Below are 25,448 nucleotides of genomic sequence, written 5' to 3'. Positions count from 1 at the left end.
AATTCAGCGCTGACTTACTATACACCCAGACAACCACATTGACATCACTCAAATTGCATGAGATGTAAGAGGGCAGATTTTGCATGAATGAAGCAGAGTTCTGGCCAGTGAAACAAAGTGGTTTGCATATTACACTAAAATTACAAAACAAAAAATTCAGATATCGACAGATGATTATTATACGATAGAAAGTGTACATATAGGTTTCCAACTAAGAAAAAGCAAAACATTTCCTATGACTATTAGTAAGCTGTCAATACACTTCAAGCATTGACTGTTACATCTTTTCATAAAAATAGTCAGGAGGCTGGCAGGACTGGCTGGTGAGGAATGTTTAGAAGAACCAAACAAGTAGAGCATAGCTAATCAATAAGTAACAGGAGAGACAGACATTAAGAACCTACAAGCATTTAAGAGTATGAACACCAAGCCTGGAGAGGTTCGATTTAGTTTGGGACGTAAGAGTACGAGAAAGAGAAAGTTAAAGGGAAAATTCAGGTTTCCAGGAAATAAAAAAATCCTGTCAGCAAGACATAGTCACTCGAGGAACAGTCTATTAAGGGAAAGTAGCGACTCATTAACCTGAGATATTTAAATCCAGACTGAACAAAGCACTAAAAAATGTAATCTAAGAAACAGCCCTGAACTGGCTGAGAGACTGATTACTTTAGATGATCTAAGTGGTCTAGTCCATCTCTAACTTTGATGACTTTCCAAACATTAAGGGTATATTCAACTGCATACATTTCAATTCAATTAAAAACACAATCAGTTATTTTAGAAAGTTTAAGTAGTAAAAACATTTTAAAAAAAACAAGCAACAGAAGGCTCCTATCTGACGGCCTAACCACTTGCAAAAACATTTCTGCAGAAAAGGCTGAAATGTATTACTAAACTGAATATGCCTGTATGCCTCCAACATATTAATCATGGGTTTAAGCAGTACAGACTTAGAAATTAAGGAAGGTAAAGAAGCATTTGGATGAAAATGCATTGAATGAGCCAAGTGAAAGCTACACTGTCCTAGACTAATTCTGACTTCCCATCTTCACCAACCAGAAATTATTTTGATTGGCATGAAAATATAAAAGGAAACCTCAGAGACTATGTACTTCTGCCCATTTCATGAACACAACTAAAACACAGATACCAGAATACAAAGTGTAAAAATTCCCTATTATGTCTCATTCTGTTAGATATGGTAGGAGCAATAAATTGTCTAAGATTTTTTGCCAGCCACTACTACTACTACTACAGGATGTTATATAAATGTGTAATGTTTTATTTATGCATAGGTCTCTGGCCATCATTCAACTCTGATGAATCACAAGCTAACATTTTACTCATTTCTACTACAGCTTTCCTGATCCCACAAGGTGTTGAGTGTACTCAGCTCCCGTTGACTTTAAAGAGAATCAAAGACACTAGGAACCTTGCAGGATTGCACCCCAAAAGGTCTGCGCAGAGAAGATCAACCTACTACAGACACAATCAAACATCATGGGAAAAAAGGTGTCCTAAAATTCAACAAGGGAACGAAGATACAGTTTAATCTGAAAACGTAATCTCTCTGTATGCAGTTATGAATCAGGCATTATAAGAGAGGACAGTGTTAAGGTTTCTAGATCTTTAAAAAAAAATCCTCTCACTTTGTAAGAGTCAATTTGATTGTTCCTGAGTGGTATTTTTAAAAAACGGCTTAAAAGAAAGTAGTTATCCTTCAAGTAACAGTACATTCAAATATACAAAATATGGGCTAGGTGGTGGTCTATTGACAGCACAGTGCTGTTGAGATTGGGCTGCCCCTTTGCAGGCCAGCTGCAAATGAAAACACTGCAAGGAACGCACAAACATCTGAAATACAGATAGGGGGAGAAAAAATGGTAAGGGAGCATCTCAAACTGCCAAAGTAGGCCCACTAAACGACTGTTGAAGGGCTCCAAGTGGTGTCATGTTACGTCTTTCTCAGCAAGGAAGAAGGGTCATTTAAAGGCTGAACTATTAGTGCTGGTGCTAGAAGGAAACCTATCAGATTCCCTTTGTGGAGTAAAAATGTCAGAGTGATTTGATTTAATATATTACTTTTACAAAGGGCCTGAGCCTGCACCATTCTACACTATGGGAATTTTGCCTTAAGCTGGACCATAATAGCGCTCTCAATATACTTCCTTTGAAATGAAGTACTTGACTTTCACAGGGCACTTTCTGTCCTGAAGAAATTTCTGCTTGGAAAGTTATGAGAAACACACAAATCCCTCTGCAGTATACAACAATCTTCACTTCCTGTCCTGAAATGATGCGTGGTGCTGGTGTGTATAGCTAAAGAGCTAACACCTCAAATGGCTGTTAGCATTAGTTCAGCGTAGGTTGGCTACATATAGTTTGTTAAAGGTTTTAGGATCCTTCTCCATGAAACAATATAAATGTAGTGTGACAAAGTTCCTCCTCTGCCTTGGTGGGTCCTGCACTTATTGGCGGATTTTCTCGCCTCAGAGGTTCACGGCAGCCCTCAGTTTGGCCACCTTCGTGGCTCAAATCTGCCGTTCACTCAGTTAGTCTCATCACTGGGGCAGCATGGGGAAAGGAAGAAGAACAATCCCCACAGTCTCTGCTGATCCACCAAGTGGGTCGGGGAACAGGCCAGAGACCTTCCCCTCTGGTGGAACCCACCGTCCAGTTCAACTCCTCTGGTATCAAGTAGGGAGTTGGGGGGAGAGGGGGAAACCGGGCCCGCCCCCTGCTCCGGGTTCCAGCCCAGGGCCCTGTGGATTGCAGCTGTCTACAGTGGCTCGCGTAACAGGTGCGTGACAGCTACAACTCCCTGGGCTACTTCCCCAGGGCCTCCTCCCAACACCTTCTTTATTCTCACCACAGGACTTTCCTCCTGGTGTCTGATAGTGCTTGTACTCCTCAGTCGTCCAACAGTCCGTGTTCTCACTCTCAGCTCCTAGCGCCTCTTGCTCCCAGCTCCTTACACTCGCACCACAAACTGAAGTGAGCTCGTTTTTAAACCCAGGTGCCCTGATTAGCCTTAACTGATTCTAGCGGCTTCTTGATTAGAACACCTGCAGCCAATCAGCCTGTCTGCCTTAATTGTTTCCAGAAAGTTCCTGATTGTTCTGGAACCTTCCCTGCTACCTTACCCATGGAAAAGGGACATACTTAACCTGGGGCTAATCTATCTGCCTTCTATCACTCTCCTGTAGCCATCTGGCCCGACCCGGTCACAGTAGGGTACAATGTAAAATATTACAGCACTAGCACAGAGGCATCCAATAACATATAAGCACACAGCACTGACTACAAAACATCGAAAAGCTGAAAAAATGTAGTCATGTTGCAGAATCCAGTTATACCAATGAGCACAGAAAACTGGGGGCTGCTGGGTGACTTGAATGTGTTACTGTTTTATCCTACTGGTCTTGGGGAGAAGGGAAGAAAATTCAAAAGGTTCTTGTTTTTAATTTAGTTATATATAGACATATATAGGATGAAAATCAGGTTATGGTCTTTTAAAAAATACATTCTCCGGAGCTGCTGTTTTAAGCAACAAGCCTAAAAAGGAGCTCCGCTTCATTTCTCCTCTCTGTTTGGATGTTGCATTTAGACTGTAAGCTCTTCGAGACAGGGACTTCCCACATGACTGAAGTACTTTTGGGTGCTACATAAACATCTCCATCTCAGTTTGGGCAAAACTCCTCAACTTTAAGCTCCCAAATCCCACAACAGTGCATGAGTTTACATATTTCATGTTCAAATGAAACTTATTACATTAATAACCAGGCATCTCCTTCCAACCTCCAAAGATTAAAAAAAGTGTCAAACACCACCACAAACAAGTTTTTAATTTTAGTAGTTACCAGTTTAAAAAGCTCTTTCTACACCATCCCCATTAGTTTTTATGTATTATACCAGGAAATAAATATTGTTAAAAGCTTTTTGATAAATACACTTCTTTTGAACTCTATAAAATAAAGAAGCTGTCCATCTATGAAAAGGCTAAGCCACAAAGAAAGTTTTCATGTGGCTTTTGCTAGCACTGCACTGTGTCTAAAACATTTCCACTTTCCTCCTTCCAGACTCTCAGATCAAAGACCTTTCTTCTAGAAGTGACCAAATACTACAAGTCCTGAACAACCCCCAACTCTATTTTTATTTATTTATTTATTTTATTTAACCTCAAGGCCCTGGCATATGCATTCCACATGGCTGAAGACCAAACAAAAGCTCGTGTGTCTGCACTGATGCTCTTTTAACCATATTGTGAAAGCAAGCATGCTGTAAAAGCATCTACTGTGGTAGAAGACCTTTGTTGACTGTACACTGATAAATTACTAGACGCATTTGCTTAAAGAAAAGCACATATAGACTCTCAAAAAAATGATACAACAGTGAGATTTTACTGTCATAATATCCAGCCACTGTCACCAAACTCTAGACAGAATGGTCCATAATTACTTTATTTAAATCATTTTATCAATCATGACAAATTGTTTTAATTGTAACAACAAAAAGCCAGACTCCAGTTTCTTTCAATGGAATTTTTGTTTTCAGAAGTTGTAGCATTTGCATTCGATACTTGGAGAATTTTTAAATCCTGTTCACCTTCTTCAAAACACAGAGTAACCTGTAATATATAGCTCAGTAGTTTCATCTTCAATTCTAGAACAGAATTCCTAAAGCCGTTTACTGGACCAGAATGGAAAAACCACATGGTCTACAAAGACAAGCAAAAGGAAGGTGCAGAGCTTGGGCAGGATACATAGGGTTACACAGTTGGACTCAGAAATACATTTCAGCATATTTTTAGAAAGTTGTCAAGGATGCCCAGAGCATTGTATGGGTACTCTTTTATTGCTTAGTATAAATCTAAATAGTGTACCTTTTATGTCAGTACTCGGAAAACCTACCAATTTAAGAGTTATATTGGCATATGCAGGTATTTAAGTCTCCATTGCAAGACCAAGTAAGTAATCTTGTTTTTGTTCAACTATCTGTTCAGACATCTGCATGAAAAGTTGGGAGTGGCATGGTATATTTATATTTGGTGAATCTATTTAGCAAATAATATACTAATTCTGCATGGACACAAACTTAAGAATGGTGAATTTTAAAACCAAAAGAGAAAATACACAACAGGACTCGCTTATACAGTATCTCTATCCTGCATTACAACACAAGCACAGGACTATTACTGGGGTACATCCGGGAATGTCAGCCTATGAGTAAGCAGGTGCAGGTTTTCCTCAGACCGAACAGGGATTTTGCAAGCAGTCACAGTGGACATGTCTACACTAGTGTTAAGGAAAAGTTAGCACATGTGACTCCATTTTGGTTTGGGGCCCACCATTGTCTAAAAGCAAGAACATCATGCACCAGGAGGAGTGTTCCTTAGATACTGCATTCCGGTGAAAATCCTCCTCCTTGTCTCCAGCCTGCCTTGACTCCCAGTATCTGTTTTTTGTCAGTCCCTAACTGCCTATCTCCTGGCCTTTGATGTGAGGCCTCCCATCCTGATAATAAAAGTTACTGATGCATGGCTTTAGGACCATGCTGTGTAATTAACATACTGGTTTAGCACGAGGAATGCACCAAGCAAGGATAGGTGGTAGATAAGAAAAGGGTTTGTTTATTGGCTAAGGTTTCCGATGCACGAGGGCAACATGCTTTGCTAAAAAGTATATAACCTTTGTATAATCTGTATTCGGGGCCCCTTCCTGGCTAGCAGAGGGGCACCACGCTCGAGCGTAATAAACTTAGTGTTTTTTGGGAACTCTGCAGTTGTGGACTTTGTTCATGTGCCTCAGCCTAGATTCGAACTGTGCGTGACTTATCAGGTATAATTCGCAGCATTTGTGTGCGTGTCCTATCAGGTGTAATTCGTAGCATTTGTGTGCGTGTCCTATCAGGTATAATTCGTAGCATTTGTGTGCGTGTCCTATCAGATGTAATTCGTAGCATTTGTGTGCGTGTCCTACCAGGTGTAATTCGCAGCAGTTGTGTGTGTGTCCTACCAGGTATAATTCGGAACACTAGGAAAGGCTGACAACACCTGCACTGTCTACATTAATTGCAAATCATTAGTTAAAATGTGGTAACATTTTAAAAACACGATAATTTCTCCCAGATGCATGCTTTTTTACTAGACATGTCTGAGAATGAACAACTTGCCTCCTTCTCTAGTCAGTATAGATCAACCAGTAGTCAGAAAGTAGCACATTAAGGGTATGTCTACGCTACCCGCTGGATCGGTGGGCAGCAATCGATCCAGCAGGGGTCAATTTATTGCGTCCAGTCTAGACGCGATAAATCGATCCCCGAGCGCACTCCCGTCGACTCCTGTACTCCACCACTGCAAGAGGCGCAGGCGGAGTCGACGGGGAAGCAGCAGTCTACTCACTACAGTGAAAACACCATGGTAAGTCGATCTAAGTACATCAACTTCAGCTACGTTATTCACATAGCTAAAGTTGCGTAACTTACATCGATTCCCCTCCCGGCAGTGTAGACCAGGGCTGAACCTTGAAATTAGAAGTTCTACAAAGTGTTAGGGAATCAAACCACAGTTGGTTGAGTAGAGAAGATGAGGAGGATTTATCTGTAATCTGACAAATGAAAAGCCACATTCTACGAACGTAATTTGTTGGGGAAAAGTCAATAGGGTTTTTGTAGAGGGAAATCATGCCTCACGAATCTACTAGAATTCTTTGAGTGGGTCAACAAGCATGTGGAAAAGGGGGATCCAGTGGATATAGTGTACTTAAGATTTTCAGAAAGCCTTTGACAAGGTCCCTCACCAAAACCTCTTAAGCAAAGTAAGCTGTCACGGGATAAGAGGGAAGGTCCTCTCAGGGACTGGTAACTGGTTAAAACATAGGAAACAAAGGGTAGGAATAAATGGTCAGTTTTCAGAATGGACAGAGGTAAATGGTCCCAAGGGTCTATACTGGGACCAGTCCTAGTCAACATATTCATAAATGATCTGGAAAAAGGAGTAAACAGTGAGGTGGCAAAATTTGCAGATGATACAAAACTACTCTTCAATTATTTAGATAATAGTATAGAGCGTATACTTATAAAGTTTGCGGATGATACCAAGCTGGGAGGGGTTGCAAGTGCTTTAGATGATAAGATTAAAATTCAAAATGATCTGAACTGGAGAAATGGTCTGAAGTAAATAGGATGAAATTCAATAAGGACAAATGCAAAGTACTTCATTTAGGAAGGAATAATCCGTTGCACATATTCAAAACGGGAAATGACTGCATAGGAAAGAGTACTGAGGAAAGGAATCTGGGGGTCATAGTGGACCATAAGCTAAATATGAGTCAACAGTGTAACACTGTTGCAAAAAAGCAAACATCCTTCTGAGATGTATTAGTAGGAGTGTTGTAAGCAAGACACGGTAAGTAATTCTTCCACTCTACTCTGTGCTGATTAGGCCTCAACTAGAGTATTGTCTCCAGTTCTGGGCGCCACATTTCAGGAAAGATGTGGACAAATTGGAGAAAGTCCAGAAAAGAGTAACAAAAATTATTAAAGGTCTAGAAAACATGACCTATCAGTGAAGACTGAAAAAAATTGAGTTTGTTTAGTTTAGAGAAGAGAAGACAGAGAGGACATAACAGGGTTCAAGTACATAAAAGGTTGTTACAAGGAGAAGGAAGAAAAATTGTTCTTCTTAATCTCTGAGGATAGGACAAGAAGCAATGGGCTTAAATTGCAGCAAGGGAGGTTTAGGTTGGACATTAGGAAAAAATTCCTGTCGGGGTGGTTAAGCACTGGAATAAATTGCCGAGGGAGGTTGCGGAATCTCCATCATTGGAGACTTTTAAGAGCAGGTTAGACAAACACCTGTCAGGAATGGTCTAGATCAGAGGTGGGCAAACTACGGCCTGCAGGACACATCTGGCCCGTGGGACCATCCTGCCCAGCCCTTGAGCTCCTGGCTGGGGAGGCTAGTCCCCAACCCCTCCCCTGTTGTCCCCCACTCCCCTGCAGCTATGCCGCCGCGCAGGCAGTGAGCTCCTGCCGCTCTGAGCGGCATGGTAACGGGGTGGCCGCGGCGCATGCGGCGGTGGGGGGGTTGGGTAGAGGGTTCTGGGGGGCAGTCAGGAGACAGGGAGCGGTTGGATGGGGAGGAGGTTCTGGGTCAGGGAGGTTGAATAGGGTGTGGGAGTCCCGGGGGCCTGTCAGGAGGTGGGGGGTGGTGCTGGATAGGGGCCGGGGGGCAGTCAAGGGACAGGGAGCAGAGGGGGTTGGATAGGGGGTGGGATCCCAGGGGGGCGGTTTGGAGCGGGGGTCCTGGGAGGGCGCAGTCAGGGGACAAGGAGCAGGGGGGTTGGATGGGTCGGAGGTTCTTAGGGGGGCAGTCAGGGAGTGGATGGGGGTGGGGGCCAGGCTGCTTTAGGGGCACAGACTTCCCTACCCGGCCCTCCATACAGTTTCACACCCCGATGTGGCCCTCGGGCCAAAATTTTGCCCACCCCTAGTCTAGATAATACTTAGTCCTGCCATGAGTGCAGGGGACTGGACTAGATGACCTCTCAAGGTCCCTTCCAGTCCTATGATTCTACTCAAGATATTCCAGTCCCAAGCAGACTACGAAGAGCTACAAAAGGATGTCTCAAAACAGGGTGACTGGGAAACAAAATGGCAGATGAAATTCAATGCTGATAATGCAAAGTAATGCACATTGGAAAACATAATCCCAACTATACATATAAAATGATGGGGTCTAAATTAGCTGTTACCACTCAAGAAAGAGTGGTAATTGTGGATAATTCTCTGAAAACATTTACTCAATGTGCAGCTGCAGTAGTCAAAAAAATGAACAGAATGTTGGGAATAATTAAGAAAGGGATAGATAATAAGACAGAAAACATCATATTGCCTCTATATAAATCCATGGTATGCCCACATCTTGAATACTACGTGCAGATGTGGTCACCCCATCTCAGAAAAGATATATTGGAACTGGAAAAGGTTCAGAAAAGGGCAACAAAAATGATCAGTGGTATGGACCGGCTGCCATATGAGGAGAGATTAATAAGACTGGGACTTTTCATCTTGGAAAAGAGACGACTAAGGGGGGATTATGATACAGGTCTATAAAATCATGACTGGTGTGGAGAAAGTAAATAAGGAAGCGTTATTTATTCCTTCTCATAACACAAGAACTAGGGGGTCACCAAATGAAATTAATAGGCAGCAGATTTAAAACAAACAAAAAAGTATTTTTTCTACACAATGCACAGTCAACCTGTGGAACTCCTTGCTAGAGGATATTATGAAGGCCAAGATTGTAACAGAGTTCAAAAAAGAACTAGATAAGTTCATGGAGGATAGGTCCATCAATGACTATTAGTCTGGATGGGCAGGGATGGTTTCCCTAGCTTCTGTTTGCCAGAAGCTAGGAATGGATCACTTGATTACCTATTCTGTTCATTTCCTCTGGGGCATCTGGCATTAGCCACCGTCAGAAGACGGGATACTGAGCTACACGGACCTTTGGTCTGACCCAATATGGCAATTCTTATGTTCTAAGAATCAAAATGAGTATTACTGATCACAACTAACTCCACATGCTGAGATTATTACCAGGCCTTTACATGCTGTCTACTATGTGGTGTCCCAACAAAAACAAAAGGACAGATGGTTCAAGTAGTCTAAACTAAGCAGGTCAAAGATGACAGAGAAAATAAATTTTATTTCTATAATTTAAGTAGCTTATATTACTGAGTTTTAATTAAGGAAATCTTAAAATCAGGTATTTTTTAAACATTCATATAAAAGGATGCTTAGTAACACCCACTGTATATTGTCCAGTTGTGAAATGATTAAAGATGCAGATTTTATGCTGTATCTAAATTTTTAAGAGTATATAATTCAAAATGTCCTCGGGTTATCCAGCACTGGCTACCTTATATAAAAATCCATAAGGAAAGGGTTTAAGGAAAGAGAATTATGGGCCTTTATTCATGATTTCAAGTTGTGCAAGTAACTCATGCTAGAGTCAAACTCTGAGGAGCCTGGGTATTCAGCATCATGAAATGCCCATGCAGGTCAACAGTCACCATTCAGGTTTCCATACAAATGTTATGTTGAGACCTTACTTTTAAAATGTATTAATCATTCCCTTTCGATTTCATGTATTTCTGAGGCACTTATATCCACACCATGTTCGATGTCATAAAATGTGCAACTGAAGTAGGCTGCAAGGATGCACGCAGAACACAGCCACCAGATATGAGAGCCGAAAAAAAAAGAAAACAAACAAAAAACAAACACCAAACACGCCCCCCGCAAAATTGTGCCTGTAAACTTGAAATATTTCAACAAGCATGTAGTATACTGACACACATATGGAAGTCTTTCCTAAAATGGCAGAAATATTTTTTTTGTTTTCAGTGATGCAATCCTCTTTTCCACTGTATTTCACCACATCTTCACCATTCGGAAATCTTCTGATTCTTTAGGATGGAATTAAACATTTCTTTTTATTCTGTGCTGCTTTTTCCTCTTAACTCCAGGATTTAGTATTCAATTCCACATGCACAGATAGCAAATTATCTCCAAATGTTCCACAGTGAGTTCCTGTTGTTAAGAATTACTGAGCAAGGTCAACTGACAGTCTTTGATGTTTCCCATTATTTTAAAGGTTCCTTTTAAAACAGACTATGTTTTGAATTTGAGCTTAAAAATAAAGCAAAAGCGAGGTGTGTCATTTTCTAAGGGGCTTACTTCCTTCTTTTTAACTAAAGAAACAAACATCATACAGATCTGTGGCTGATCCAAGGTATTGCTTTCTCACAGATAAGGCATTAAACAAATAAGGAAAACATCTGAATTTAAAAGGTACACAATTTGACCCCAGCAGGGTTCCACATTTCAACTTAAACAGCATTTTGTTTCTCCAAAGCTTAAAAACAAAACAAAAAAAATCTCACCTCTCTCTTTTCTGAAGAAGTTCCTATAGAAGGAGGAATATTTGGTTGATGGAAGAGTTATTTTGCTTGTTAGTTAGCACAGCAGGATTTGACTGATGTATCATGGGGTTTATTTTCTTTGACTCATAATGCCATGTGGTCGACAGGGTATTTCTACACCATTCCTATGACATCTCTATTTCAGAGAGGTGGTGTCCCTGAATATAATACTTATCAATCTGTAATGCTGAAAAGAGCTCCTTAAAACTCCAAGAATACATATCTTTCCATAGTCTAAATAGTCAGTGCCATGTATCTTCAATCTGTATCATGTAATTCATTGAGAAACAATCATCACTTTTAGCAACCTCAATTTTTATTAATTTTTTAGTGTGGGTTAACGTAACTGTATTCACACACAGTGGACCAAATCTGATTGCTTTTTTCTTGTTTCCAGAGACCAAACTTGAAACACATGAAAAAGCAGCACTAATATGTGCTCATTTCTAGCAGAGATGGGCCCTTGCAGAGCCCACTAAAAGTAAAAATAATCTACACAGGGGAGAACGAGACTGTCTGCAGAGACCTTTGTCAGGCAGCATGTCTGCATGAACATATAGACCACTCCCCATAATATGAGGCCACACACCTGTAGTTTCGCCTCCTTGGCTCCTGCAGCTGTCCTGGTGGGTCCCCATGTACAACATCATCAAAATAGATGCTACACTGGGGACACATTACAATTTAGGATATGTAGATTTGTAATACTGACATTTCTTGATATGTAGATATGCAGTGCTGACATTTCTAGTGCTATGAAGCTTTTACAGTTACTGGGTTTTCATGGCAAGTTTAAACCTCTAAATGAGGATTCAGTGGTAATTTTAGATCTAGCTGTTAGAGATAACTCATTACAAAAAGCAATGGGATTCAGATCGCCCCATACTACATTTATGCATGACACTAGTTGAGTCTATAAAGTGTTCTTCTGCTTTGTAAGTCAGCTAAAATATAACAAACTGAACTGCTCTGTCCTAACATTTTGAACAGGCATGAAACCACAATCTTAAAACAGTTAATTTGTTTTTCCATTTACTAACAAGTTTCCCAAGAATCAGATCACTGTGTTAGCTTCCATAATTCAGAGGTTGTGCATAAAACATCATGGATCAAAAGCACTACTTGTTAGAATGAGGCTTTTACAATGCTTGTTTTCTTTTCTATCTTCCCCCTGCTGTCTAAGGAAGGCAGTCACTCACCAAGTGGCAGAAATGCAAGACAGTTTCCAGCCATGGACAGCTCGTTGAGGCTAGGGAGTTGGCAGAGGTGGCGGGGGACACACCACAGATAATTCCCATCAGCACTCAGGTACTGCAGGGAAAGGCACATATGCAGCCTTTCAGGTAAAGCTATCAAACGATTGGTTGAAATGTCCAAGGTCTGCAGCTCCCTCAGGTCTCCAACTTCTACAATCAAAACATCAAATATTCAGACATGGCATTAATCACTGTATTTCCACAACAATAGGACAAAAAATACAAACTGCAATACAGCTCACAGAAAAACTTTAAATATTTAAATGAACATAGCAGCCTCTACTTAATTTGTTAGCCAACTCCATCCTTCTGCCAGGCCAGCATCCCTAAACCACCAGTAGTCTTCTACCACTCTTTGGTTTCTTCACCAATACCAGAATTTGACAACTATCATTTACTGCAAATTCCCTCCAAAATGTATTTGTAACAACTTAATAATATCATTAACAATCGTTTAAACATTAAGGTATCATCACATTTTATGTTTGCACAAAATACGGGTAAGGCAAACTGGAGTCATCTAAACCTATTTAGAAAAAACAGCCCTCCAAACCACTTAATTTATAACTGAAGTTCTATACAGACTTCTCTGGATATCATATTAAAAATATGGTCCAAGCTACACAATTTTAAGTAATTAAATTTCACTGACTTGTAATTACATTTAAAAAGACAAAACTACAAATGTTCAGCAAAGTTTTGGAGATTGACTTTGATGTTACTATGAATGATAAATTCTGGGAGAATAGTTTTCCTATTATTTCGAGTGTATTCAGATCTGCTGCATTCACATAGTTCCCTTTTTCTTGCCAAAATAACTGTATGGAAGCCAATTAAAAACAAATAAAGCAGGTTTAAGCTCATCAGTTGTCATGTTGTTTTGGTATTGCCAAGAGCACCATGCTACATATCTGTGCGTTATGATATAAGAACTTTGGCTCAGAACTGAGCCCTTCATTTCTTTTACTTTGAAATTCCCCGGTTACCATTTTCCCCTCAAATCCTTATCTTGGGGAGCAGGTGCCAGCTGGGCAACATGTTTAAATATATGGAAAAAAAGTTTGTGTAAGGTAAATTTAAATAAGAAATATCAAATTTCATATATCTGGTTAAATATGGTAATCAATGTGAAAAAACTGCAGCCACCAGACATCAAACACTTCATATTTACACACAAAAAACTGTCTATTACTTTCATCATTATGTGCTTGAAAGTAAAACTCAATTAATGTAGTTATCTGTAGGTTTGCATGCACACACATACAAAAACAATGTGATCTCATTTTCTGACTTTTTATGCTGAGTTATGAATTTTTTAAAAATGTGTATTATTTTTGTTTTCCCCATTAATTTTATGCATAATTACCTATGGATACTATGGACATAAGCACATAATGCATTTTACATTATTTTTTACAACTAATATAGAAATTGTAGTTTGCGTAAGTATCTCTGAAAAAATACAGCAGAATTTTATTATATGAATACTTATACTAGTATGCAGTCATCTGTATTTTCTTGTGGAACTGCCTTTGTTACTACAAATATAGGTATAAACAAATGATTGGACCAAAACCAAAATCAGGACAGTGAGTGGAAATTATGAATTCATAAAATAAAATACATAGTTGTAATGCTGTTAGTGAAAATGTTACATATGAATATAAGTTAATATGAACTTTTGTAACATCTGATGATAAAACACTGAATGCATCCGATGAAGTGAGCTGTAGCTCACGAAAGCTTATGCTCAAATAAATTTGTTAGTCTCTAAGGTGCCACAAGTACTCCTTTTCTTTTTGCGAATACAGACTAACACTGCTGCTACTCTAAAACACTGATAGTCTCCTTAATCAGATTCTCCCACCGTTTTCACTTACGTTGGGTTTCATACACATATGTACATAACGTTTCAAGTAACTCTACCAAATATCAACACCAAATGTGCTTAAAAAGAACTACTGGTCATTAGCACTCTTTGTTCTGCAGCCTGGAAGGGCTAGGCTAGACTGGGAAAACAGATTGTGTTTAATAATCTGCTAACACATGTTAACTAACATGTTTTACAGTGCAATCTATTTCCCAAGTCTAGACATGCCTTTACTCACTTTTCTGAATGCATAGTTTGTAACTGCAAGTTTATAATTACTTCTATTTAAAAAAAACTTTAACTTGAAGAATGTTGCAAACATTTGCACATTGAAGATTTCAAGAACTCTTTATTTTATGTTTCAAATAATGTTCCATAATTGTTTTTGTGGGTAGCAAACATTCTTAACAAGATCTGCAACCCGTTTTCACACAAGTAGAATCACTGACTCCAACAGGACTGTTTCTGGGATTAGGATTTGCAGGATTGGTACCCAACTTTCTATTCTGGGAACACTGATGGTGAGATACACATTAAGAAGCAGATTAAAGTGACTGATTGGGGGCGGGGGAAATAACCCTGTTAATTTATATAATTCTTTTCATCCAAAGATTCCAATTAGGTTAGTCATGCCTGACTAACCTAATTGCTTTCTATGAGGAGATAACTGGCTCTGTGGATGAGGGGAAAGCAGTGGACGTGTTATTCCTTGACTTTAGCAAAGCTTATATCTCCCACAGTATTCTTGCCAGCAAGTTAAAATAGTATGGGCTGGATGAATGGACTATAAGGTGGATAGAAAGCTGGCTAGATCATCGGGCTCAACAGGTAGTGATCAATGGGTCCATGTCTAGTTGGCAGCCAGTATCAAGCGGAATGCCCCAAGGGTCGGTCCTGGGGCCTGTTTTGTTCAATATCTTCATTAATGATCTGGAGGATGGCGTGGATTTCACCCTCAGCAAGTTCACAGATGACACTAAACTGGGCGGAGTGGTAGATATGTTGGAGGGTAGGGATAGGATACAGAGGGACCTAGACAAATTAGAGGATTGGGCCAAAAGAAATCTGATGAGGTTCAACAAGGACAAGTGCAGAGTCCTGCACTTAGGACGGAAGAATCCTATGCGCTGCTACAGACTAGGGACCGAGTGGCTAGGCAGCACTTCGGCACAAAAGGACCTAAGGGTTACAGTGGCTGAGAAGCTGGATATGAGTCAACAGTGTGCCCTTGTTGCCAAGAAGGCCAATGGCATTTTGGGCTGCATAAGTAGGAACATTGCCAGCAGATCGAGGGACGTGATCATTCCCCTCTATTCAGCATTGGTGAGGCCTCATCTGGAGTAGTGTGTCCAGTCTGGGGCCCTACACTACGAGAAGGATGTGGAAAAATTGGAAAGAGTCCAGTGGAGGGCAACAAAAATGATTAGGGGGCTAGACCACATGATTTATGAGGCAAGGATGAGGGAACTGGGATTATTTAGTCTGCAGAAGAGAAGAATGAGGCGGGATTTGATAGGTGCTTTCAACTACCTGAAAGGGGGTTCCAAAAAGAGGATAGAGCTAGACTGTTCTCAGTGGTAGCAGATGACAGAACACTGAGTAATGGTCTCAAGTTGCAGTGGGGGAGGTTTAGGTTGGATATTTGGAAAAACTTTTTCACTAGGAAGGTGGTCAAGCACTGGAATGGGTTACCTAGGGAGGTGGTGGAATCTCCTTCCTCTGAGGTTAAGGTCAGGTTTGACAAAGCCCTGGCTGGGATGATTTAGTTGGGGATTGGTCCTGCTTTGAGCAGGGGGTTGGACTAGATGACCTCCTGAGGTCCCTTCCAACCCTGATATTCTATGATGATTCTATGAAAGCATGCCATAATCTTTCCAGACTATAGGTCTGATCCTTTAGGGTCTTGATTGCTTCCATGAAAGGTGATCAGTGCCGTCAACTCTTATGGCAAGAAATACTCAGCCCCTTGCAGAACTGGGTTTTGTGCACAGAGAGATTACTTCACCCACTTCTGAATGCAGTCATCTCTGCCATGAAGATGGTAGACAGGTTTTTTTCAGGATTAAATACAACTATGGCAAAAGGGGATTAAAAGAAATAAAATAAAAACTACTGCTCTGTCACAGAGATTTTTTGAAATTACAATCAAGGTAGTACTATTTCTGTTAAACAAGAATCCGTTGTGTCCTTATACTCCCTCTGCAGCAGCAGCAGCTAGAAAATTAACTATTCCCAGAGCTCTGCTGGCATTTTCTATGATGCTTGGACCTTAGCAAGTAAACAAAAAAACCTATGTTAATTTCAAGCTCTGTTAGACACAATGGGGAAGAAAGGAGGGAGAAATCAAATAGGTAAAAAGACTAACCGGTAAAGAAAAATGCCATTTTCAAGACTCTAAGAGGGTACTTAAACAAGAGAAAAGTAAAAAGTTGTAATAATAATTATATTGGGCTTTGTGTTTTTCAAATTGTTCTGTGAAAATATTAAATTTAAAATACATGTTAAACCTTAAAGATTAAGAGAAAAACAGTCTATATTCCCCTCCCTGTGAAAACAATTCTACAGTTATGTGTAGTAAAGAGGGGACAATGGATCCCAGTAAAATACTTGACAGCATCCCTTTATAAAATAATGCTGTCAGCAGGAACAGTTTCTATGTCAAAGTAACAGCACTCTTCAAAACCTTTTCGTTACTCATTTTGATGCTAACAGTGCTCAATTGCTTTTCAATACCTGAACTACACACTGAAAATGAATTATTAAAGCACAGTAATTGTTGAATAGGTGCACAAAAGCAACATAGTAAGAATAGTCTCATTTTTAACAGCTCTCTACTCATGACATACACACAAACAAAGCCCTATACTTTAAAACAGTGACAGGAAGTGAGCCACCTACATTCAGCCAAACCACTGACCACATGCAGTCTGTAACAGGCTTGACTATATTCATGCACTAACCTTTCCCTCTGCCACTAAAAACAGTTTTCTAAGGCTATGTCTACAGTACGGACCTTGCAGCGGCACAGCTGAATCATAGAATATCAGGGTTGGAAGGGACCTCAGGAGGTCATCTAGTCCAACCCCCTGCTCAAAGCAGGACCAATTACCTGAACCGCTGTAAGGTCTCTTGTGTAGCCGCTCTATGCTGGTGGGAGAGCGCTCTCCTACCAGCATACAGTAGGAACCTCAGAGTTACAAACACCTCGGGAATGGAGGTTGTTCGTAACTCTGAAATGTTCATAACTCTCAACAAAACATTATGGTTGTTCTTTCAAAAGTATACAACTGAACAGTGACTTAATACAGCTTTGAAACTTTACTATGCAGAAGGAAAATGCTGCTTTTAACCATCTTAATTTACATGAAACAAGCACAGAAAGTTTCCTTACATGGTCAATTCTTTTTTTAAACTTTCCTTTTTTTTAATATAGTGGTTTATGTTTAACAAGGTACTGTATTGTGTTTTCTTTTTTTTTCCCCCCGGTCTCACTGCTGCTGCCTGACTGTGTACTTCCAATTCCAAATGAGGTGTGTGGTTGACCGGTCAGTTCGTAACTTTGGTGTTCGTAACTCTGAGGTCCTACTGTAAATAAGCCACCTCCCAACCAGCAGCAGTAACTATGTTGGTGGGAGAGTCTACACCGGCGCTTTTGTCGGTGAAAGTTATGTTGGTCAGGGGTGTTTTCTTCACAACTCTGACCAACAAAAGTTTTGCTGACAAAAGTGCTAGTGTAGACATAGCCTTAGAAGGGCAGTGTGGGAAACTGAGAGCCCAGTCTCTCAGCCCCGCTGGTAGCTCCCTGCCAGAAGCCCGACTTCCCCGCAGGCTCCGACGTGGAGTGGGGTCCAGCCACCCAGGCTTCTTGTGTCAGCTCCCAGCTAGGGCAGGGTCCAGCCACTCAGTTCTCTAGGAAAGTGGGGGGCAGCTGGGTAGAGCTGCCCAGCTTTCTTGTCAATTTCACTGCTGCAATAACAGCCAACATCTGATGTAAGGAATGCAGAGTCTACACAAACACTGCATCGCCCTAACTACACTGACATAAACCCTACGCCTCTCACTGAGGTGGTTTAAAGATGTCGGCATAGCAGGGGAGTTACATCGGCGGGAGGAGCATTTCAGTGTGTATACCTCCACTGTTTTGTCGACAAAAGCTGACTTTTCTTGACAAAACTGTGTAGTGTAGACAAGGCCTTAGTCTTTCCTATGTCTCTAGATTTGACTTCACAGTGGCACACACGTACATGTTGATAGTTTGCACCTAATGGGTTCTAAAACTGCCAGTGTTCACTGTAATTAAATTCACTTTTCCCTCTCTCTTTCCATCCTTGGAAAGTAGTTTTCATAACTTCCTTAATTAACAAGATCCTGATTACTGTGGTTTCTCAGACCAACTACTCAGCCATATACATCCTTCTAAAGGATAAAGGGGGAAAAAGCTATAACCAATCGGGATTATGTTACCAAAAGAAAAACCACCAATATAGGTTTATGCATCTTTTGATATAAAAAAAATTCCAAAATGAGTATTGGTGTAATCTTAAAAATGAGAAATCAAGCCCTTAAAAACACTCCCCAGGAATTTCCAAAATTAAAAGTTATTTGGAAAAACTGTTACATCCCTGAGAGAGTATTACTCTGAAGTTTCACAATTACATATAGGAATAGAGTTTGCACCACCTCTCCCACCCCTCAAACTGAACACTTTATTGCTTATTCAAGTAACATTAACGCTAGTTTCTAGCATTTAATTTCCGTGATTTAAAAGAAATAAACTGGAGTTATCCATCTTGTGGGAGTTTACAAGTTTTGCCAAAGACAAGTAGTTCCTTGAACCACAATAGGGATGGAGTCCGCATACCTGCATAATTCAGAAGTGACTCATACAATTTTGCTTAAACCTTCAGAACCAATTTCATCTTTCTATGGTTGCCCTGGACCAAAGTTTCATCCAAAAGGAATTTGAGAACATTACAAGTAACTGCAAAGGGAGGTACTCTAAGAAGGAATCTAGAACTCAATCTTAGATATGTAGAAGGTGCTACCAGTGAACGTATTGTGTGAATTTTGTGTCTGAAAAATTTCCTGCCAGCCTTCGCCAATGTGAATACAAGATGCACTTCCCTATCATGGCACTATGGGGACATTTGTTATCTTACAGCAAACAACACTACAATACAGAACAGCTGTTTAAACTTTATTAGTTGTTCCCATTTGGTTATCACCATTACCACCTTTATGCTCCATGTAAAATGCAGAATTATGCATACAAGTTCAAATAACTAGGACCTTCATTTACATCAGACCTGGACTGACTCAAAAGGAATTTAAAAACAGCTTTTAGTTGGTTATAGCAGAGATGACCTGTACCTGCCAATAGTGGGGGTGGGGGTGGGGGGAGAGGGCAGAGAGGGCAATAACTTTAGCAGATGTTATTGAACATGCTCATTCCATGTGAGCATGCTCAATACAAGCCAAGCAGCAAATCGGGGTGCTGGGGGGGTACATGACCCTGTGTCCCTACCATGGGTTGCTTCTGGGTTAAGCCAATATTATAAACCTTTAAATACCACATTTAATGGCCTATCCAGCAGATCACATTTTGCCATTTTTAAATATTTAAACTTTTCTAGCACAAATTGGCACTTATGATAGTTCTATGCCACCTTCAAATAGGCAGAGTTTGACCACTAATGAGAGATGGTATAATTAGATTTGAGGGAAAAAAACGGGGGGGAAAAGAATCACATTTATATTTTGTCACTGATGTTACAGAGTTTAAAAAGTTTCACGTTTCTCGTCTGTGAGAGACTCACGATAAAATGACCTTATTCTCCATTTTTGCTACATAACTTAACACTTGTGGCATCGCTAGTTTAAAAAAAAAAAAAAAAGAAAGAAAGAGAGAGAGAGAGAGATACTATAGAGCAGTGGTTCCCAAACTTGTTCCGCCACTTGTGCAGGGAAAGACCCTGGTGGGCCGGGCTGGTTTGTTGACCTGCCGAGACCGCAGGTTCGGCCGATCGCGGCTCCCCGTGGCCGCGGTTTGCTGCTCCAGGCCAATGGGGGCTGATGGAAGCGGTGCGGGCCAAGGGAAGTACTGGCTGCTGAGGGAAGTACTGTAAACAAACCGGCCTGGCCCGCCAGGGGCTTTCCCTGCACAAGCAACGGAAAAATTTTGGGAACCACTGCTATAGAGGATAAGTACAAGTTGTGGTACCAAGGGTTCTCAGGACAAATATTTTGGTAGCTGCTCTCATACTTTTTCCTAAAATACTTAATGAGCTTTAAGAAAAACAAATAAATATGCACATATACACATCCAAATCATTGTAATTTATTTACTGCTAGCTAGTAAGTCTGTTGTGAAAAGTGATACTTCTGTGTTTGTTAATATCAATTTTCACAGCACGATTACTCAGCCCTGGCAAGCCTGGGGACAAATTAAGCCCTGAATGGAGGGCCAGGTGAGGCAACAGGGGGCTGGAGCCTGAAGCCCCATGGCTGGGGAACAGGGCCTGGGGACAGAGTCCGAAGTTGTGCAGACGGAGCCCGCCACCCCACCACCCCAGGGCTGAAGCCCAAAGCATGAGCCCAACTGCCTCTGGGAAGGTGAGGAACTCACCGACTGCCTGCTTCTCCGGCATTGTGACCCAGATGTCTCCAGAGGGGGGGGACAGGACCCAACCCCTGATGGTAGCCCCAGCAACCAACATCAAGGCGGTGGCATCCAGGAGCAACAGGGAGGGGCCACTACTTTGTCCCCCAGCCCCATCACAGCCCAGGAGGCTGTGGCCGCAAGAAAAGTCCCTGGTGGCTGCATGTGACCACGGTGGCCGCATTTCAGAAACGCGGCCATAGAAACTACTTCATGGACAATTGTCCTTATAGCAAGGTTTTGAGCTGAACACCAAAGCAGAGAGTATAGAAGCACTTTAAGGCAGAATCTCTGTAAATGTGTATATCATTTTAAAATGATACTTACACTCCTATTTCCCTGAAAAACTTTGGCAAAAGAAATTGGAAGAGATCAGATATTTTTATGGACAGGTTTGTCTCATATGAATTACTATTTGGCATGTGCATGATAATACCACCTTCAAACCCCTCCTCACAGCCCACTCTTTCACCCCTCTTTTCAGCACTTATTTGTGTGCCTGTGCCACATTAACAAACATGTTTAAGAGTTAGAAATAAAGAATAGAAAACAAAATCCCAAATAAAGCAGACAATTATATACACACTACAAAAACAGGCTACCTTATACTATGTATATTTCCCCCATCTCTTTTCCACCCTCACTCATTTGTCAGTGTCCTTGTACATCACATCTAACTTAAAATCATATCACGTTCACCTTCCCATGGAAGGTAGCAGAATACTGAACAGAGTGAGACTATACATGAATAAGGTGAGAAAAAGCTAGTCCTTAACGCAAAATCCCTTGAGCACATACTTAACCTTAAGTAGATAAGTACTCCCATTGAAGCTGCAATCCCACAATCACTTTTTACTATATGTCGTGCTCACTACAGTGAACTGCCCCATTGTCGACTCACTAGGTCAGTCAGACTTCGCAACAGCAAGTGCTACACACACTGCCCCTAATTCAGCAAGTAATTTAAGAACACACAACCTCAGTGAATCTAAAAATGGGACAGTTCATGGCATGATAAGCAATGCACACCAAAGTGTTTGTCTGCAGAGCTCTCAGTCTAAGAGCCTAATCCTGCAATAATCCTTTCCCAAAGAAAGAAGTGGGAGAGTGCGCGGGAGGGGCCATTTAGGAACACAGGTTACTAAAGTCCATGACATTCACTGTCAGTCAGCTTTTAAGGGCAGGGACTGTTTTTATTTTGTGCTTGTATACTCCCTAGTACAATAAGGACCCTAATCCTGAGCAGGGCCTAATAGACATTATGGTTACACTAGGAAATCTTCTTGTTCTCAGGGTAGCCTGCCACTTTAAGAAACTGGAGTATTTTTGGTGTTCTCTTTCCCGAGAAGGAATTATTTCCTACACTGAGTATTCCTGTGTGGTATGAATGGGAGTATGACATGGAGTGTGAAAGATAGTAAATTATTTTGTTTTCTTTCTTCTGTACTGTGGCAGTGTTTTCTCTCTCTCTGTTTATCCCCCAGAATTAGGAGACTCCCCACACAAGGAAATATTGGTATCAATTTATCTCTACCAATGCATAAGGCTGCCAACTTTCTAATGGCACAAAACCGAACACCCTAGCCCTGCCCTTCCCTGAGGCCCTGCCCCTGTCCCACCTCTTCCCTGAGGCCCCGCCCCCACTCACGACTTTCCCCCTCCCTCAGTGGCTCGCTCTCCCCCACCCTCGCTCATTTTCACTGGGCTGGGGCATGGGGGTTGGGTGCGGGAGGGGGTGAGGACTCCGGCTGGGGGTATGGGCTCTGAGGAAGGGCCAGGGATGAAGGGTTTGGGGTGCAGGAGTGGGCTCCACACTGGGACCGAGGAATTCGGAGTGTTGGAGGGGGCTGTGGGTTGAGGTACAGGAGGGAGTGAAGGCTCTGGGGTGGGGGTGCAGCTCTGGGGTGGGGCCAGGGATGAGGGGTTTGGGTGCAGGTGGGAGTTCCGGGCTGGGACAAGGGCACAGGCTTACCTTGGGCGACTCCCGGTCAGCGGCACAGCGGGGCTAAGACAGGCTAGTCCCTACCTGTCCTGGCACCATGCTGCACCCCAGAAACGGCCTGCAGGTCCGGCTCCTAGGCGGGGGGGCAAGGGTCTCCGTGCACCGCTCTTGCCCGCAGGCACTGCCCCTCCAGCTCCCATTGGCCGCAGTTCCCCGTGGCCCCCTCGCCTAGGAGCCAGACCTGCTGGCCACTTCCAGGGTGCAGCGCAGAGCCAGGACAGGTGGGAACTAGCCTACCTTAACCCCGCAGCACCACTGACTGGACTTTTAACGGCCCAGTCAGCACCGCCACCAGGGTCCCTTTTCGACCAGGCGTTCCAGTTGAAAACCAGACACCTGGCAACCCTACCAATGCATATCTCCAGGGTAGATGCACTCCAGCACTGTAGTATGAGACTTGCACTGGTGCAGTTTACCTCATATAATCCCCATAATATACCTGTGCAGCCCACATACACTGAGGATCTGCATTGGTTTGAATATCACCCATATAGACCAGTGCTTAAAAAAAAAAAACCTAATAGGCAAATATAACAAGCTGATGTGGGAACTGGTGGTTGCCTGGCTACAGCTAGCTAGTCAACTAGCCCATCCTTGATTACATCACAGGTGCAGCAAACTGGTAAATCACCAAGAACCTGAGACAGGAAACAAGGAAATGAGCAGGAACCCTCAGGAGAAAGTGAGGCTGGCCCACAACGCTTTGGAGTGAGGACCTTAAGCCAGACCTGATTAGTAAGCCTCATAGCACTTCTGGGCCAAATATTTATGCTAATTTTGTTGCTATTCTTTTGTCCCCATATTGGGGAAGGTTAATTTTATTTATTTATTACCTTGTTTGGTCTGGAGCACCTTTTCCTTTAAAAAGAAAAACCTCTGCTTCTTGGTCTCTGTGACAAATAGCATCAGGGTAGGATCCCCCAAATTACTTTAGACTTCTAATTATTCCAAGCAAAGACCCATCTATTATGACTGTCATAACTCATGATGCATCCAGATCGGAGCAGAAAGATTTGTTTTTTCCTTTTCTCTAGATTATTTGAAGAAAGGTACAAAATGCAACCCACTAACACCACACGTCATAACGGTTGGCTTTTCATTTTTTAATGAAAGAAAACTATGCTCCTGGTCAAGCAAGGTTATGCCCATGCATGTTACTATTGGATATGCAAAGAGTGGCAGATTTTCACACTTCCCTGGAGGAAGAATGTGGCCTCCACATCAAATCTCAACCATGAAACCTGTGGAGTGGCAATTCAAAAAACGCTCTTCAGCTCAGAAGCAGAGTGTAATACTAGTGGGGTCACCAGGCTGATTTTAAAATACTGTTAGAGGACATTTTCTTTTCATAACTAGGACTCTAAATCAACACACAAAGTGAAAACTGAACTCTTCTCTTGTTGCACCTTCTTTCACTGGATAAACTGGAAGAAGAGAGTTCCTTAACTCTCAGTAAGCACCATAGTAACTTCAGATATGAGATTTGGCCAAAGGAAACATTCCTTGTGAACGAACAACAGTAAAGCTGCAGAGCTTCCTAAGTGAGTATTTGAAATTAAGATGAACCATCAAGAGGAAGGTAGCTGGCCCTAGACAATGCATTTAGGATAATATGGCCTGATTTTTGGAGGGGCAGAGAGCAATCACAACTCTTGTTGAAATCAATGGGAGCTGCTGCTGCTCAGCATCTCTGAAAATTAGGCCAGAAAGTCTTTCTATTTTACTAGGAATTGCCCCCTTCTCAGTCATTTGGAATTGCATTCCTCCAAGCACATAAATGGGTAGTCATAGTCCACAAAACTCACACATTAAAGATACACAATACAATTACTAACTGGAATACACTGCTTAAACATGCTGTGTGTTAATGATTCCAAGTAAGAATTGTTAATTCAATGCAGACATGGACTACTTTTAATGACCATGGCCCTTAATGTTAATAAAATAAAGAAACATGAACACAGGTATCCAACTCCACGTTTGTGATGCATGCAATGAAGAAAGTCACCACTTAATGCCTACAGTTTTACGCATTTGTTTTGAAGGGTTTTTCACTTAGTTTTCATGGCATGAAATGCCTATTTTGCTTTAAATTCACTTAATAGATTAGTTGAAAAAGGATGCCAATAATTCAGTGATTTTTTTTAAAAAAAATCCTCTCAGCAATACATGTAACTGAAAAAGTCAAAGTTCTTTTGCATTAAGACCACCAACTTTGGGGTGAGTGTTATGATTTCTACATTACTTGTATTTGTTCGGGTTCTACAGATAGAATAACTTTGTTTTTCAAGTTTCCTGAGTAATTATGGCCTACTGGTAAATTTCATTTGCCAAATGCACACATAAAAAGCAACCGCACATTGGTCAAGCTAATCATCCTAATTTAAGGCAAGCTTGCAAGGAACAACTGAAAAGACCCAAGTGGCTTCATGGATCAGTTTTATTTTTCGAGACTAAAGGGTTCTATAAATGAGCTCATATCATTCAGCTCTTAAGAAATACAGTACTATGAAATAACATGGAAAGAAACTAGGGCTCCAGGCCTGATTTTCATTCAAGCACATAAGCCACACATGGGAGCACAGGTCACTTAGTTCCATTCAGCCAGCAGTTTTCTTGAAACAAATGTAGTTTATTAAGAAAGACATTATAATTAAAAATATATTATGCTCTT

At 41.4% G+C, this 25,448-nt stretch overlaps 1 protein-coding gene across 4 annotated transcripts in view; it reads right to left on the bottom strand.

Annotated features, from left to right (window-relative positions):
* LRRC28 (leucine rich repeat containing 28) overlaps nucleotides 1-25,448 on the bottom strand; it is an 86,918-nt gene that overhangs the window by 20,917 nt on the left and 40,553 nt on the right. For all 4 annotated transcript variants that reach the window (XM_037910241.2, XM_043523661.1, XM_043523662.1 and 1 more), the window contains one exon: nucleotides 12,188-12,394. In XM_037910241.2, the coding sequence (XP_037766169.1) occupies nucleotides 12,188-12,394 (207 nt within the window). The remainder of the gene's footprint in view (nucleotides 1-12,187; nucleotides 12,395-25,448) is intronic.

This window comes from Chelonia mydas, chromosome 10, assembly GCF_015237465.2.
Source record: "Chelonia mydas isolate rCheMyd1 chromosome 10, rCheMyd1.pri.v2, whole genome shotgun sequence".
Lineage (NCBI taxonomy): Eukaryota > Metazoa > Chordata > Testudines > Cheloniidae > Chelonia > Chelonia mydas.
This window is presented reverse-complemented; position numbering and strand designations above follow the sequence as displayed.